The 18,938-nt window shown below is 39.2% G+C and overlaps 1 protein-coding gene across 1 annotated transcript in view; it reads left to right on the forward strand.

The window, feature by feature from the left end:
• Positions 1-18,938, forward strand: part of bcar3 (BCAR3 adaptor protein, NSP family member) — a 51,981-nt gene that overhangs the window by 17,228 nt on the left and 15,815 nt on the right. Inside the window, exon 4 of the mRNA XM_074635101.1 lies at positions 1,866-1,908. Coding sequence (XP_074491202.1) covers positions 1,866-1,908 — 43 coding nt within the window. The remainder of the gene's footprint in view (positions 1-1,865; positions 1,909-18,938) is intronic.

Here is an 18,938-nt window from a genome sequence, read left to right on the forward strand (position 1 = left end):
TGTACAATGATGCAAGTTGCATTAAACTACATTGGAAATAAGTGTCAGGATCTTGAAAAAAAGACAAAAAAAAATACATTTGAAGACATAACCTTGGGTCTGGGACATTATGAGTTAAATTTTCTAATAGCGATTAATCAAAAAAACTGAAAATAATCATTAGCTGTAGCTCTAATAATGAATTGATCACACAATATTTGCCACTGCAGTAGCAGATACCTACTTAGCTTAGAATAAAGAAAATGGCTCATCATAAATTATCAGAAAGAAAAACTTCATTGTGGGATAGAAGCTATAGTGTGCAGAGCACTTCAACTTTATATAGCTGATCGGAAAAACTTTTACAAAAGCTAATACTATAGAATAGTAAAAACCCACACATGATGTCAGCATTTTTGCTTCTGGCACGATCAAACAGTTGTTCAGCCAACAACAACGGATGAGCCCTCTGTTGTGAGGATAACTCAGTGCAGATGTGTGTTGATACACTGTGGTAGGTGATAGGAGGATGTGTTGGATTCGGGATGTTTAGACCTGGAACAGGATCGGCTGGGTACGCGGAGCTTCCTCGGCTCTGCAAAGTCAAACTCACAACTCAAAGTGAAATCTGCAGTAAATCCTGAGGGTGATGGAGAGGCCTGAGCAGCACTCCACCTTCTATGAATAATGACTATACATTGTTGTGAATGGAGGCTTCTGTTTAGTTACATAACTAAATCCCACTCATTATTTGGGGCCATATTAAACTGAGAGGGCTTAGGGCTAAACATATTTGGTTTGGTAAGTAATGGGCCGTGCTAATATTCCCGTGGGAACACCAGTGAGGGCTTAAGGGATTTAAACTACCAACCTTGCGAACGTAGTCGGGGATTTGAGCTAATTACCTCTTTCACTGAGCCCCTGTCTATAAGCCTCCTGCAGACTCTGCGCTCCATTTATACACTCAAGTACCTATATTCAAGGCAAAGATGGAGAGCAATGGAAATGATGGCATGCATGAGTCAGATATTCTGTAAGGAACACAATATGAGGATCTTATACTGCTAGTCAAAACAAACTGAAAATGCCAAATACAGGAACTGAAAATGTTTTCTGACCTTTAAACGGCAGCGTCTAAGAAAAGCCAATGCAACTGGAGCTAGAGGGAGTCAAGGATACACATTGAAAATGTCAAACTTCTGTCTGATGTGGTTGCTTATGGATAAATGAAGGAATCACAGAAAATGCAAAAAATAAATAAAATGCTGCCGTTTGTATGTGTGTGTGTGTGTGCTCTAACCTCTCTGTGAATTTGTCAGTAAACTCTGAAGGGTAGGCGTGTGGCTGCGATGTGTGTTATGGTGGGGGAGGAGAGCGAGAGAGTGAGGGAGGGAGGCCAAGTCAGACAGGCAGTGAGTGAACATGTTTTTACCACTGACTGAGGGAAAGAAAGAGTTAGAGACAGACAGCGAGTGGGACAGAGAAAGAGAGAGACTCAGATTTAAAGCAGCTCAGTGTGAGGTTCGGTTTCACTCGACTTCTGTCTTTCAGAAGAACAGTGAACAGCATTGCCATTAAAATACGCCAGCTTTACAGTGCAGCTGTACCTTCTTGGTCTAGGATATGGCTAATATGGACACTTGTTTAGACTTTTAAAACACACTTCGTCTGAACTATATCATCTCTTAAAAGAGCTGTGTTTGAATCTCTAAAGAAGCAGCGCATCAGCACCATTCAGGGATCCACCTGGACTTAACACAACCAGCTCAGCACTTTATTTGTAATAGGAACTATAGAGAGGAACCAAAGAACACCCAGCACAGTTTGGGTCCAGTAGCAGAGATGTGTTCGCTAAACAGGACCATGTCTTTGTCTGTGTTCCCCAGGGAGCCTGCTGCCGGCCTGGACGCCACGGTGGACTATGTTAAGGTAGGAACCACGAACGTGCTTGTTTGTTAGTTACAAATTATAGACAAAACTGCCACACATGCCTCTTGCTACCATTACTACTGTAACTGCTACTACGATTTGGGTTGTGCAGGTTTTAAATCCTGCTGACACTTTCTTTATTAATTTATTCTTTTCATTATTGTTGTGGGACTTTTTATACAGAAAGACAGTTTTTCTTATCACTCTGCTGATGCACAACACATTACATTCACTTTCAGTAGTTGCACACATTTATAGGTGCATTTACAGTATCTCTGGGACTGGTTGTCCTCTACAAACATAAAAGATCAGCAACCTTTTATGTGCAACACAGCCATAAGGTTCAGTTTAATTCAGGTGCAAGTCTGCTCGTTATGTAGTATTGGCGGTGCCAATAGCGGTGGTATAAGTGATACTACTACTTATTTAAAACCACAAGCGATCCACTCTGTCGTGGAAAATACTGCAACTCTAGAATAAACACATTTTCTTTAACCTTTGCGAGGTTAAATAAAGTTTAAGACATTTAGTAAAACATCTGAGGAAATCTATTGAATCCATCATTGACTAAAACTGCTACCGAAACTAAAACTACTGAATATTCAGTTGTTTCTGCAGGCTTCAATGTAAACATCACTCATAGGAGAAGTTTATCTAATTACCTCTGTGGGCTACAAGGATAATACACCTTTTAAATCATAATGTGTGCCACTGTGCTTTGGCTGTCACGCTGTTGTAAATCATATTCACACATACATACACCACCTGAGACCCGGTCGAAGAGAGGTGATGACTGAGAGGTAATCATTCTCTTATCACTTTATCATCTAGCAGACACATGATGTGTTATACTGTCTATATTTCTATCGTGTTCTATGTCTTTGCCTTTCTATTTATACTCAACTTCTACGTAATTGTTAGGGGAAATCCATGTAATTAAAGGGCTAAGATTAAATATATACACAATAAGCTATCAAATCTAAATACTTTTTTGAATACCGACCAAAGGGTTTCCACAGAACGAGTATCACACACTGTCGAGTACTGAAAGTTGGCACCAAATGTTGTTGTTTGTGTTTTTCAACGAGATATTGTCTGATTTAAATAGTTATTTTGTTATTTCATGCTGCATTTTAACATATTTTTTGTGCTTTTTCTGTTAGAACAACAGCATTAAACATTGACTAATGTGCGAAAATCCGGCTTACTTGAGTTAATATAAGTTATTGAAAAAAGCATTGTTTATGTATTTATGCAGAAATTCAGTTTTGGTGCTGGAACTGAAAACGGTTGAATGATACTAGGGATGCGTCATTAAATTATTAAAAAAAATAATGGCTTCTGTGACTATTGCCTTGTTTTAAAAAATATATTTTCCCTTGTTTTTTACCGTCAAATTTCACATCCTGTAAAACGTGTGCGGCATATTCAGTCGGCTCTTTTCCGTTGGCATAAAAAATAAAACTTGGTTAGTCTTTGCGCTGTTCCAACAACTTGTATTTGTCGAAATAATTCCAGTTAGGTGTGAAAATGTGCCCGCTCTACACACTGTCTCTCTCTCTCTCCCCACGGTTGAGCGATCTTCGAAGAATGATCGAATTGCTCCCAGTGATTATCGAATAGTATTTTTGCTTGAAATGCCCATCCCTAAACGATTTACGGCTTTACGCTATCTTCACTTGTGAGGATTAATCAAATGCAAAAAATGCCACATCTTGGCGAGTAACGCACTTAGTTCAAATGTTTTGTATAGCCATAAGAACAGTGAAAAACCAGCAACAATTCACATTTTTCCTTTTAATTTATGACGTTCTGAGCCTCCCCATCGTATAAAATATCATCATAGACCTCTTAATAACAAAGTAAAGCTAAACTACTGCATGTGATCTTGTGTTTCTCTAGTGTAAAGCAGTACGAACTACACATATACGTACTGAGATAGTGCTTCCCCATTTCTTCTCTCTTTAACTCTTCTCTATCTCCTCTCTTCTCCATCCCGCCCCAACCATCCATTCCTCTCTCTTTCCCATCCATCACTCCTTTCCATCTATTAGCTCATACGTTTGGATGCTGACACCTCAGTCTGAAAAGCAAACTCAGTCCTTCCCACAAGAACATGTGGGAGCTAACCACACACACACACACACACACACACACACACACACACACACACACACACACACGCACGCACTCAAACCTGCACTCCCACTCACACAAACAGCACTTATGTGTATTTCTTTGGTCAAATTAGGGTTGTGTGCAAGTGTCAACAGTGTGTGTGTGTGTGTGTGTGTGTGCTGACCACAAATGGAGCTCCTGTATCCTGTATTATATAATATGTGTGAAAGTGTAGCTGTCAGCTGTGGTACTCCAGGTGTGTTTGCATTTCCACAGTGGATGAAAACACACACATATGTCCGTGTATAAGCGCACACACAGACTGCGACAGACAGTACAGGTGCTCCACGTCACATCCTGTGGAAAGGTCAAAAGTACAGAAACTGTGCGCTGAGGCTTGGATTGTTCGGTGCAATCAGGCCATCGATAATGCACAGTAGTGTGCAGGATGGATGGATGCAGGGAAGGAAGTGTCTGTGGAGAACAATCGTATAAAGATATCACTCTCTTGTCTGACTAAAGGCCAATTTCTCTCCTCGTGGACGAACTCAGAGCTGTTTGATGTCTAAATTCTGCTTATTGTCTGATCAGCTGGTTTCCCTCACTGACAGGAAGTAAAAAAACATTAAATTCATAATGAAGCGCCTTTTTTTTAGGTGGTAAGATGGTGGGTTAATATAAAAGCTGTATTATAAATACACTAGTATGTAGCAGTTTATTCGAGCTGCAACGCTTAATCAATTAGTTGTCAATTATTAAGTTAATCGCAAACTATTTTGATAATCAGTTTGAGTTAAAATTCTCTTATTCTTGCTTCTTAAATGAATGTGAATATTTTTTTTTATTTCTTTACTCCTCCTTACTCATCTTTGAGTTGTGGACAAAAGAGATTTGAGGACGTCATCTTGGGCTTTGGGAAACACTGATCGACATTACAGTTTATAGTTTAGGATGTTTAAGAACTTAATGTGCTAGTCAGGGTAACACAGTAATGTGCTCTAAAGGTGCACTGTTAGCCGCTCACATTATCGCATTGACAGGCAGGAAAACATGCTATAAAGCGGGGCTCTTGTAGCTTAAGTCGGTGTAATTGTTGGGAAATTTGGCCAGATTAAAAAACAGGCAGAATGAAGTCTGTGAGGGGAATTAGGAACCAGGATTGGTGCAAAGTTCCCACAGGATAAATCAGAGAAGTGTTATGTTGCTGCAGCCGTAAACTGAGCAAAAAGTCTTTGTTGTGAGTAAGTCTTAATAGCGCTGAAATCTTATTTTTTTTTTAATCAGCTTCTTACTATGAGCAATGAGAGACAGTCAAACTGTTTATTTCACATCAGAAATTAAGTTGATTGTGTTTTTTTCTTGGCTTTTTTGCACCAATTAGAGTTTTAGCAGCATAAAAATCAACCAGTTGTGGAGTTGATGTTGCCCATCAAATCTGATCAATCCACACCCACAGAGTCCTGACAAAACAGATGAATGTTTGAGTGTGTAACTCTCGATAAATAATACCTAAGATGTTTTTTTTATGAATAGAAGGTGGAAGGAAATTGGGACAAATGGTTAATTTTGACAGTCATGAAAACAGTATCTATTATGGTACATTAGGTCAGATGGCAGTATTACACCATATTCTCCATGTTCTTTGATAACAAATTGACTGATTGTGAAATAAAGAGTGAAAGAAAGACATAAGGAAGGAAAGAAAGTCTATTCCTCCGTTGATCCTCTGTAGTTCAGGATGAACACAACTCTTCTTTGACTCACCCTCTTCTGCTCCTTCTCTTTCATTCCCACTCTGTCTTTGACTTGAAAACATCAAGTTGCTCTACCCTCATGAGAGAGCTTTAAGAAACAATAATGCTCTGTGTGTTTGTGTATGTGTGTGTGTGCGTGTGTGTGTGTGTGTCTGTGTCTGTGTGTGGTCTCGGGTTGCAATAGCTTTCAACGCTCAAGTGGATGACATTGCACAGTTTACAGCACACACATATTCATAGTTTAGTGATCAAAACATCAATACAAAGTGTTTACTTCCTTTGATTAATTCATCTCTAAAAGGATAAAAGTGCCTTGAAGGTAAAGATGCACTCTGCTGCACTCTCGTGGTCAAATTCAGGTACTACACTATGAGACAGAGCCCACATCTGTAAACGGATCAGCCAGTTAGAAGTCCAGACAGCAGTGTGATATTCATCAGGATCATCATACCAGTCCGTCAGCAAGCCAGCAAGTCTTCAATCAGGCGGTCACACTGCTAGCCAACTATTCAGCTCTACTAACCGGCCCGCAGGCGTGTCAGTCAGTCAGCCAGTCAATAAGCTGCACGGACACTCAATCATTCAGTTTGTCAGCCTATAAGCAGAGCAGGCAGCTGGCCAGCAACACAACACCTCACTACAGCAAAGGACCAATGATAATAATCCCCTGGGAAGTCTTCAGTCATCCTGTTAGAACCACTTAAATTGACATTTGGGGGGAATTTGATCAGATTTTATAGGCATCATACACACAGTACTTTTAACATTTACACAAAAAAAGTTTCCTTAATTTCAAATCAGAGCTTTATACTTCTGAATTCAGTATTAACAAGCTTCCCAACTTGTTTGTAGGAGTCTATGAACTGCCACTTTAAGGGTCAACTGGGTTTACTGTATTAGTTATATAACCCCTATTAGACCAGAGGAAAGGGTAATGAGCATTGTTTAATCTGGGTCGGACTCTATAGATTAGGAGTCACGATGTAAACCACCATGTCAGTCACGCGACTCGACACCAGTCGTTATCTGAACACAGAACGTCATGCTTTTAATACATCATGACCTGTTTGTATTTCCAGCTTTTTTTTAAATATATAATCGCATGTCTACAATGTAAGTGAAATTATTAAAACTATCATCAAAACCTAAACAGATTTGCATCATCTCAATATATTTTATGATTTTTTTGATTTTTTTTTTTCAAGTTCTAGTACAAGGTAATATTATTTTGTTTTTAAGGTATTTTTTTTTAACAAGTTTGGCTTGAAACCAAAGCAGAGAAAAGGATTATTTTTAGTATCTGAATCTAAACTACGAGTATAAACCACGCATAGGATTAACATTTACTGTGTGGAGAAAAAAAAACCTGCTCAAACCAAATGGTTATTCCACTTTCCATAACTTAAGTTAACCTTCCCCCATGATGAAAAATAGGAAAACTGGGATATTAAATACTGTTTAGAAACCATTTTCAGATGCAGTATATGTACTGCTAAAAGCACAAAACTTGTGGATTTGCTTTCTCTTTCAAGTCACATAAAAATTGTATCGTACCCACTGACTGCACATATCTCATTGACGTTGTGAGGGCTTACACAGTGGAGGCGTCACGCTGCACAAATCGATATGACCGTCACCAAGATCACAGTCCATTACTGATCGATGACCCATCACAAACACTCAGACTCACCCAGGGGGCTGAGCAGCAGTGTCACTGACATTTATTCTCTGGCATTAGAAACTGTCTAACTGGTACAGGAGGACACTGAAGCTGCTGAGACTGAGGCTGATATCAGACTATTGATTGACTATAAAGTGTCAGGAAAATCCGATGATGTATTTAAAGTCCCTACATGTAGAATAATTATTTTTGATAGCGTAGCATGAAGACTGTAGGAAGATTGTATGCAATGTAAAACGTTTTGCTTTTATGTGTTTATTATTTGTCACCATGACATGATTTGATAGAAATATGATTGATGATTGATTTTCAGCACAAAACACCAGCGGTGGAAAGACTACTATTGTATGCATTTTAAATGCTCCTAAATGGCCATCTCTGTATGTCCACAGACTTTCACATTGGTTGGCTCTTACAGTATATATAAATCGCTCCTTGGACTGGTCCCTTCGTATCTGTGTACATACATGTGCACAAACCAAAATCAATATGGCCTGCACTCCCACAATATTCTACAGATGTTGGTCCCAAAGGTTAACCTTTAAAATACGCTGCTCCTTCTTCCTGGAATAATGTACAGAAGGACCTGAAATGGTCAGAGCTGATTACTACTGTATGGGGGGATTTAAGTCCATTTTAAAGGATCAAGAAAGTGGCACTATAGGTCGATGTGATTGCTCTTGAATTTCTCACTGAATTGAGATTTACCTGTTTGTGCATTATAGCTGTTTTTGCGTTGCATACAATCTGGATGTCTTTCCCAGTATACCCAGTCCACTCGGCCTCTCTGCCTCAGGTCCCACTGCGCTCCTCCAATCCAAAACCTTTTGAGCTGAATGAGGCTCTACCGTCTAATGCACATTGTTTAGTTTCTGTAACTCTGTGATGGAAGTTTTTCCTGGCTGGAAGAGACAAATGGGACTTGTTAATGGACCTGATAGTTTACGCTTTGGGCGTGTAGTCAAGGTGACTACAGCTAGTATTTACAGCTGAAGCGAGCTGGCTGCAGGTTACCCCAGTTAGTCCTGGCAGTTAATCCCCTCAGGTGCTCTCCACCCTCATGCGGCCGCAGACACACCTGCAGCTTCTTCTCCGCTGATTTCTCTCTTTTGTTCCTGTTCCCTTCTCACACAGTTTATCAGGACTTTTTCAAGTGACTTTTGTTTTTAGTCTGTAACTAATGCAACTTGAAATGCAGCGAAATACTTGTGATAAATAAGTAAAAGCACCAGTATTGATTTTTATAAAATACTCAAAAAGTACACAAAAACACAAACATAAAGAGAACTCAGTAACACTTCATTTTACAGATCTGCAAATTTCATGGTAATTAGGTGATAATTAGGAAGTAACCTATTTGAAATTTCTTATTATTATTATTAAATAATGTTTATAATGAAGTAATATTTGATACATTTTGAGGTAAATATTGGGGTATTTTGGCAGTAATTCCAAAGAAATTTCAAATAAGATACTTGCTAATTATGACATAATCACCATGAAATTTGCGGACCTGTAAAATGAAGTGTTACCTTATTTTGTAATTTGTTACCGTGTACTGAAAAATAGAGCGAAATAAGTAATTCTGATCATCATACTATTGTGATGGTTGGTCAGTCCATGACTTTGGTCCTCACTGACATACAGTATCTCAGCATGTATTGGATGAAACCGAATGGCTTTGGTGATTCCCTCAGTTTTCCCTCTAACACCACCAGCAACATAGTCAACTTTACAACAACTTTAATGTAAATGTGTTAAAATTCATAAAATTCTTGTGAATTGAGCAGAAACATCAAACTTGAAACATCTATATTAATATGTATTTATGGTAACAATGTATCAAATGACAATAGGAAAACTCTAACAATGTAAAAAGGGTTACTAGTAGTGATGAACCTACAGAGATCTGCAGCTCCCCTCGACTTTACAGGGCTTTTTAGTGAGTTTCAGCTAATTGTTTGTCTCACCGCTCTCATTGTGAAAGCTCTAAAATCCCACTGTACGCTACAGCACCAAACACACACAGTTAGAGACTAAATGTAAATGCAGGACATTTAAATAAGCAACTGTTTACCAACACTTTGCTATATCAACTTAAAAGGTGATAATATGTCGGTGTTCACAGCTTGTTTCCACTGCCCCTAAGTGGCCAATAAAATCAGTTCCTGCAGCTTTAAGAGTCCATGTAGGGGGTAAAACATTATTTACTTTGGTTCAACCTCTGCTCACCAGTTCTCTTTTCTCAGCCCCACTGTACATAAAGTACATAACCAAAATAAATCTACATATTTAATACAATTTCACCATTTTACACGACAAAAAAAATTTAATCTTTTACCCTCCCTTTTTGTCACGTATAACTTGCTGGAGTCGCTGAAACCTCTCCTTAGTTCATTTGACAGAAACAACAAACAGATAGAAATAGAGAACATAGAACCCTCAGCGCGCCGATTTCTGTCCCTCGTTGTTTTTCCAGAGCATTCCTGGAGCGACGGATGTGTGTATTTTAAGGTGGACATTTAGCCTAGCTGGTGATTTGGGGCTGCTGTGGTTGGCAGTAGTGTGTGTGTGTGTGTGTGTGTGTGTGTGTGTGTGTGTGTGTGTGTGTGTGTGTGTGTGTGTGTGTGTGTGTGTGTGTGTGTGTGTTGCCCCAGGGAATGTTCTACATGTATTTCCTCCGTGGATCCTCAGAGAGTTCACGCTGTAATTAGTGGCTCCATTTCCTGCGGCAGAATATTCCTTTAACTTGGTTGCTGCTGGGGTGTCACCCTCAGTGTGTGCTTGTGTCTTTGTTGATGTAAGTGGCTGCCATGATGATGTGCCTATACTGTATACATACATTGTCCTTTTCCATACTGGGTGCCCATGTGAGTGTGTATGTGTCTGTAGCATGTGTGTGAATCGGTGGGAAAGCTGTGGCACTTTAGTATGTGGGTGTAATTGCTCAGCGGTCATTAAGTAACACAAATGGCCAGCTATTTATCAGCGTCAGTCTGCAGGACACACACACACACACACACACACATAGCTGGCTGGTTCCTCTTGTCTAGACATCATGCAGCAGCATTGTAGTTTATTTTCAGTACACAACAGTGACTGAACTTGCAACCACTTGCCATTAAATGGTTTTACATGGTTGTTGTCAGTGTGTGCTATTTCCTCAGGAAAAATCTTGCCAACACGGGAAGTGATGTATTTTCTGTTTTTAGTTTGTAATAAATAGAGGTAGTTTTGGGAAAGCAGTGAAAGAACCATTGCTGAACAGTCAAAGAAAACACCACATCAGGTCCAAAGAGAGAGATATCAGTGCTGAACACACTGTTTGATTGACAGGTGATCTCTGGCACAGCAATGAGTGCTCAAAGGCAAAGACAGGGTTTCAATTAATTGTCCATTGATTAATCGTTTGTCTTTTTTTTTACGTTAAAAAATGCCCCAAAAATGATCGGTTCCAGCTTCTAAAATATGAATAGAAGCTGGTTTTCATTATCTTCTATGATAAATTGAATATCTTTGGGTTTCGGACTGTTGGTGGTACAAAACCAGCAATTTGAATATATCAACTTGTGATGGGCAGTTTAAGTTTAATTTTCTGACATTTTATAGACGAAACAACAATCAATGAATCAACCAAATTAATTCATGAATAATGAAAATAATCATTAGTTTCAGCCCTGGATGTAAATGATCTTGAGCCCAAGGGAAACAGAATTAACAGGGAGTGATATTTAGTGAGACATTATAAGATCCCGTGTGGTTTATGCAAAATACATACTATTATATATGTGATATATTCTTCCATCCATCATCCATGTGCTTTCAAGAGCAAGGGGGCCACTCCCAGTTTGACCACACACCATTGGCTCAAACCAGATCACATGGAGCTTGGGGGGGGGGCGGGGCAAAAAAGAGGAAAATAGTGTGAGAAAGGATTCCCAGAGCTGAGTGAGAGTGGAGGGTTCACTCTGCAGGAGACTGTGGAGGAGAGTGTTGGTCATCCTGATGGGGATGTTGGGACCTGACCGGCTGCACATTCTGACTTATTATAGTTTATTTACATCACATCTAACTACACTGGACATTGTTTCGTTTCTGTAACTCTGTGATGGAAGTTTTTCCTGGCTTGAAGAGGCAAATGGGATTTGTTGATGGACCTGACAGTTGGTAAAGTTTACGCTTTGGGTGTGTAGTCAAGGTGACTACAGCTGAAGCGAGCTGGCTGCAGGTTATCCCAGTTAGTCCTGGGCTGGCTGTTAAGAAAAGTTAACAAGGATGTCGGAGCGATGCAACCTCAAGACCCTGACAGCAGCTCTGTGTTGCTTCTACCACAAGAACTCTGTCATCACTGCAAAGGTGAGAGAATGGGGAAGAGTGTGTGTGAGCAGAAAGTCCATGTTGTGTGTCGGTGTCTATATGGAAAGCATGTTTGCAAGTGCACATGTGCAGGTTTGTATGAAGTCTTTGCTCATGCCTTTCTGTTTTCAGTTTAGTAATAATGTAACATGGAGATTTGCTGTCATGCAAGCATGCTTTTCAGGGTCAGTTGTTGTTGTATAACACAGGAAACTGTGCAGTCCACAATGAGACATTAATAAAAGGCAATTATTAAAAAGACATAACCCCACATTGCATGGTAACACTCCCAGTCTGAGCAAAATCTAATCACACTGAATAGTCCTCCTCTTTCCCTCTGTGAGTTGAACACAGGGCTTTTATTACTGGGACCAGACGCTCTCATAAATGACCGACTGTGTGACTGTCTGACTGTGAGTGTGAGATATATAGCTGCCTTCATCCATAACTAGTGCTGGCGGACAGGCAGGGCAGTGTGTGTGATGGCAAAGGGTGAGACAGAGATAGTTATAGAAGCAGAAGTACTAAGACGGGGGCAATAGTCCTCATGAGAATGATAGATTACTAACTTGTGATAGTTTGTCTTCTTTATGACATCAGTGAAACGCATGAATGCCATTAAGTTGATTGGATGGAGCGAGCAGCGCAGCAGCGGGCTGAGGTGACGTGGTTTGTCCCGCTGTAGATCAGCCAGGAGATGGTCGGTTCTGTGCCTCCTGGACCACGTTTTACATCTGCTGTTATAAGATGTAGTCTGTGCCTGGATAGAGGAAAACATGTGTTAATGCAAGGTGTGAATAGAGTCTACGAGGAAAAAAAGGTTTTGTTTCATTTAATGTTGCTTAATTGTTTAGTTAATTTGGATGCCCATTAGTTGTTCATCATATGAATCATTTTAATACATCCAGAGACATTAAGAAAACACTAATAAAGGAAGTGGAAATCTAAACTAAAACGTAAACATGCAGCAATTAAACAAAACAAATGTCAACAAATGATTATAAGAACACAAATGGATTCATTAAACAAAATTAGGCCATCACTATGGATATTGTTTGCAGAGCTTCTGCTCTTCACTGACCTACCAATGAATGAATGAATTAACCCTTTATTGATCCTAGGGGGATTTGCTTTGTACAAAGAGCATAAAAAGAAAACATCAACAACCATATTATGACAGCACATAATATAACATAAAGCATGAGCGTCATAAAAACATCATAAAGAAGCACCAAGGTAACAAAAAACTGATGACCTCCCCTTACCTCCCAGCAGCACACAAGACCATCCATTGACAAAACAATCTCACCACGAGGCCCATTCAGTAGCTGTTCTGGACCTTTCAATCATATCACACGATTTTCATTGGTAGAGTTTGCCCTGTTGTCCTGGACTAGGCCTTTTTCACTGAAGACATTTTGACTCGTCGCAGTAGGAAAAGCACAAGTGTACATAATGAAATTAATGATGGCTGAATTCCATTTAGCTGAATTGATTTCAGGGTCCAGTCATTGTGCACGTTGGCTCACTGTCACTCTCACTAGGACTCTTGGATAGAACGAAGCCATCATTAGTGTAATTAGTAACACTTGTGATTGTCCTACTATGATAAGTCAAAATGTCTGTTGTCAGAAAGGCCCATTGTAGAAGTCCACATTTTGTGTTTTCATGAGCATTTTAATCAACATGAAATCTCAACTTTATGCCAACATGAGTGAGAAATCCTTAAAGCGCTCAGACAAAATGGAAATGTGAAACATCTACAATCCCATGAAAACTGGGCATCTCTTTATGAATCCAAATTAAACGTGTGGTTGATCATCAACAATGAATTGAAACTTCAGAACAAACTTTCTTCTAAAAAATGTAACATTCAATTATGTTGTGTAAGGAAGCTTGGATTCATGGTCAAAGCCTAAACTGGTCACTTCCTCTTACCTCATATAATTAACTATAGGGCTGCCCCCTCTTAGTCGATTTATCGGTAGTTTTGGTCTTAGTCGACTAAGTTATCTTTATCGATTAGTTGATTTTATGCTTTTTTTCATCCTGAATGATTTATTTCCAAGCACACCTCTGGTAAACACAAGATTTAAAGTGATGCTTTTGTGTGATTCTTTGCTTGTTTGATTCCTCACTTTTACCGATCTGTCGATTAAATCAACTAATCGATTAGTTGACAAAATTGTATGAGTGTTAGCCAACTAAGAATTTCCTTGGTTGAGCCAAGGACAGCCCTATAATTAACTCACATGACCACTGAAGTCCTCATAATTCATCTCTCACAGTCACTGGAACAGTCAGTGTGCAGCTTTGAACTCAAGCCTAACATCCTGTCTCAGAGAAACTCATAAACTATTGCTGAAATTAGTTCTAATTGGACAACTGTCTAATGCAGAAAATGTGTAGTTTATACTGATATTGATCCCAAAGTATCTGCTAATACGAGAGTCTTTGCTGGGACTTGGACTTGCCATCTGCATGTGTTATGTATTGTTGTCCTATATCATCCTCTCTGGCTCTACAATGCCCCTCCAGCACTGCCTTTCCTCCATCCTTCATCTGTCTCTTTTTACATCTCTCCCCCCAACACAATCACTCTTTATTTTCTCTGTTTGTCCTCATCTCTCTATCTGTGTCTCGTCCTTTGGACTCCAAACAGCCCGGGGTTTTATTCCATTCCCTTTTCCGTCACTCCCCTCTTTATTTTCTCTTCCATCTGTCTCTTTGGGAGGTTGCCATTTGACCAAAGAGAGCCAGCTTCTTGTTTCTGTGTATCAAAACGAACTTGTACTTCAGTCATGAGAGACTCCATTGACCCGTTTTGAATCCCTAACCATAGTATAGAAGAGATATTAACACAGGGAACAAAGGAGATTGAGCAGATTATCTAATAATGTTATACACTTTTTTATCAAAAGCTTAGCAGCACAGTAACTGTATACAATATAGTATATGCAGATTATGTGTGTTCCCAGTGAGACACAAAAATAAAACGGCACAGTAAAGTAACATAGAAAAAGCTGTTTGACCATCAATCTTGTTTTGCAGTATAAGCTTCTTTTTCCCATTCAGCCACAAGAGCATTAGTGAGGTCGGCCACAATGTTGGCTGATAAGCTCTGGCTCACAATCCAGTCAGCGTTCCAGTTCATCCCAAAGGTGTTGGATCGGGTTGAGGTCAAAGCTCTTCCACACCAAACTATCTGAAAAGTGAGGATGTGGAAAACTTGAGTGGTGTCCACATACTTTTGGCCATAAAATATACTAACCACTAAACAAACCACATGATAACATGACTCTTTCGAAAGCTTATGAACAGCCTTGTAAATATTAAATGAAGTATAATTTGTGTAACTGTGTGGCCTGTTCCCACCTCAAATTTATTCCAATAAATTATATTAGTGCATAGTTTTGGTGATTTTTTTTCCAGATTTGTTCTGGGAATCATATTTGTGGGAAAAGCGTGTGTTTCTCGATACTCATTTGACAGCGGTTTTCTCTACCTTGTCCAGGAATTTAAATCAACAACCTATACCGGCCTTAACCCTGCTTCTCAAATGTTTGGAATGAAAAGAAATTCAGAGAATCTAAACACAATCAACCAGGACAGGGCACAAATATAAGTACATTCAAATAAACACTAAATGCAATATCAAGTCCTAGATTTGTTGTAGAGACAGACTGACCTATACAGCAGTATCTGCAGAGATGGCACTGATGTCGATCTCTCTGTAGCTGTCCCAGACCGACCCGTCAGATGCCTCCTGGCCTAAACACAGGAAGCAGCATCCATCTAGTTGTGAGTAAACAGGAAAGGTGGGGACCTTGTGATCACGGAGACGAGATGTCGAGATCCTGAAATCAAAAGATTTAGAGTTATTAGCTTTCATTAACAGCTTTGAGACTGTCCATCCAATCAAATGTACAGTAGGAGACAGAAACTGTGCGTCCTGCCCTTAGTTGTTATCAGACTATATTCAACTAAAAATGCTGAATAGAATAAATACAATTTCATAGAATTTCGTCAGTATTGCAAAACATCTCATACGTGAGAGGTGACAGGTGGAGAGATGGAGGTTTTTGCTGAATAATCATGCAGCATCCCAAAGTTTTTTTTCTTTACTTTCCTTCTGGATGTATTTTCCAAAGTCGCTGCACTACTGACAGTTTGCATTCGTGTTGTGACTTTTCAAAACTTCACGTTGAGTTAATTTGACAGCTGGATGGATGCATATAGTACAGTAGCAAGAGACACAGAGTGCCACAAGGTGGGGGAGAGACAGAAACTGAGAGGGAGAAAGATAAAGACAGACAAGGATAAAGAGAAGAGGAAATACCAGATCAACTTGTTATTTTACTGGCGATGATGAGGATGTGAAAACCACTTGTTCTCTCCATGGTAAGACTGGAAAAAGAAGTCATTAAAACCTGTAATAACGTATTTTTTCTGGCCACTTGCTTTTCTGTTAATGAGATTTGTAGCTCATGTGATTTCAGTTTCTTCCTCTAACCAGTGTTAGAACATTATTATTATAGCTTTAAGGCTCTTTTGTTATTTCTCATCCTGCACATTATCAGATTAAATCAATGATTTTGGACATTTTGAACTGTAGGTCGGTGTTGTCATACAAGAGGTCATCTTAGGTTCAGTGCTTTACATAATACATGTAGGATTTGGGTGAAAACGGGGATTTGTCTTCACTTCACTGAACTCAAAATACAAGCTGCTTACAGAGTTGTCCGCTGCTTGTGATTGGTCCACGCCAGCTCAGACTGATGCCAGACAAAGACCTGGCTATGAACCCGTGCATCATCTCACACATAGAAGCCTTTCAAGAGTTTAAGAAATACTTTCTGTAGATTCCAGGAAAGGATTTCAACAGTGAGGGGATTTTCTTTGAACAATACCCTTTGTTTTTTATTGGCACTTTAATGAGTAAGAGATTTTTTTTAAACCTGTCAGTGTTTTTAGACATATACAGATATATACAGATACATCTACAACTTTATGGATTTTAATTTGTTAAGATCAGGATTGAATGCTTCTATACAATATGAAACAATTCTGTACATTTACATTTATTCTTTTGGCAAATGCTTTTATCCAAAGGGGCATACAGATTAGGTGCAATTCGAACCACAGCAGATTGTACTCCTTCTAAAACACTTAAATTATTATAAAATTGCTTTGTCATCAAACTAAACAAGGCTGTTTTTTTATAGTTTCTAAAATTTGACATTTTGGATTAAGACATTTTTACCAGGTAACAGCTAAATTATATTAGCATGTATTTAACGCTGAATTTAAATTTTACAAAAAGTAACTACAGCCATCAGATAAATGTATTAGGTGACACTTTACCCCCGTGTCTTTAGCATTTCTAAGCAATATAAACATTAAATAAATGGTTTATAACGCAGTATAATGCAGTCTCAATCAGATATCAAGACATTTTAATTAAGTACATTATTTGTCAACAATTCTATGAAGACATATAAATTCATTCATCATCTGTTTATACACCAGCCTCCCTCTTATGAGTGCCCACCGGAGGAGTTAAAGTTGTTAACAAATACATTACTTTTATCTGCTTACAACTGCATTTTAGTGTGTTTGTAGATAAGGGGGGTTAAGATGTTACCATGAAGTGGATTTTAATTTGAAATATATTTGAGTAGAAGAAGTTGAAAGTAAAGACTCTCCTAAAATGGAAATACTCAGCATTGACGTACCTGTACCTTTAAATTTGACTGAAATTCAGTACAAGGTTACTTCCCACCTCTGGTAGTACTCCAGTTAACACTTACCTTCACCCCTGAGTTTCATTCAGTCAGATGAAATGTGCTCTGAGTCTCAATGTCACCGGAGATATTTCACTTTATCTACTGTCATTCACTCATGAAGCTGTCTTTATGGCTCAATCAGGAAGCGTTTTGAACTTGTAAGTACTGAGAGATGACGAAGAAGAGGAGGAGAAGTAAGAGAGGAAAGGAAATAAGGATGTTGGAAAGACAGGCGGGCCAGTACAGTTCATGGTACTGTTACTGCTGTGTTGTGGTCCATATGCACAGGGTGGTACAGTATAAATGCAGCTGCTCTCTGAGGATGACATCATATTGCAGGGTCTTATTAAAGGCTAGCCTATAAAAAAACACTCCCATCCAACATCTCCATTTCTCCCTCACTCCTTTTTCCTTCCTCCATCTGTCTTCACTCATCTGTTTCTCTCTCAGTTCTTCTGCTGTTCATCCTTCCTTCACTACATGATCCATCCATTCCCTCCCTTTCCTTCCCTCCTTCCATACATCCTCGTCTCCTTCCTGCCATGCATCCCTGTTCTCTACAGCACTCCTCTGTTCATCAGCCCTGTTGGCCGTGCGGCTGCAGGTGTAAAAGCATTTTATTGTTGTAATGAATGTAATCCCAGATGTGACTATAATCCAAAAACAAAAAAAGACATGTTTTTTACTAGAGCTCCAACACAAGCCAAATACACTGAAGTCAATACAGCTCTTGTGTTTTCAGTTTCTCCAGTTCAGACCCAGCTTGTCTCTAAACGTGTTGTGTAATGCCGGTACAACAGGAAAATCACGCTGCCCTGACAGTGCGTTAATGGGTGTGACATACTGTTTTCAACTGATGTGTGACAAAACAAAAAGTGAAACAAAATAAAGGTGAAGCAACCTCGAAATCTTAAGTACAGTACATGTCTCTCCTCCTGTGTGGAATCGCCGGGGCCACGGAACAAAATGTATATACAGATTCATAACACATTAAAACAGGATTGTTCACCGGTGTATTAGTCTATGCACATCAGATAATTAGTAACATGAACTGTAAAATAAGAAACCAAAGCATATCAGTATCAGTTCCTTTCAGCATATTGTAATTCAAATGTTCTGAGAGAAAACTACACTTCTGCACCTCCTCATGGCTCTGTTTTCAGGCTTTAGAAAATCTAGCCCGTGACGGGAGACTTTGGCCAATCACAGGTCATTTCAGAGAGAGAGCGTTCCTATTGGCTGTTCATTCAACGGAAGCAGCTGTCAATCACTCACAAACTCCAATCAAACGTTCAAACTAGACAGCGCCGATCAAATATGAATCAATATTCTGTT

This window comes from Sebastes fasciatus, chromosome 5 (assembly GCF_043250625.1).
Source record: "Sebastes fasciatus isolate fSebFas1 chromosome 5, fSebFas1.pri, whole genome shotgun sequence".
Lineage (NCBI taxonomy): Eukaryota > Metazoa > Chordata > Actinopteri > Perciformes > Sebastidae > Sebastes > Sebastes fasciatus.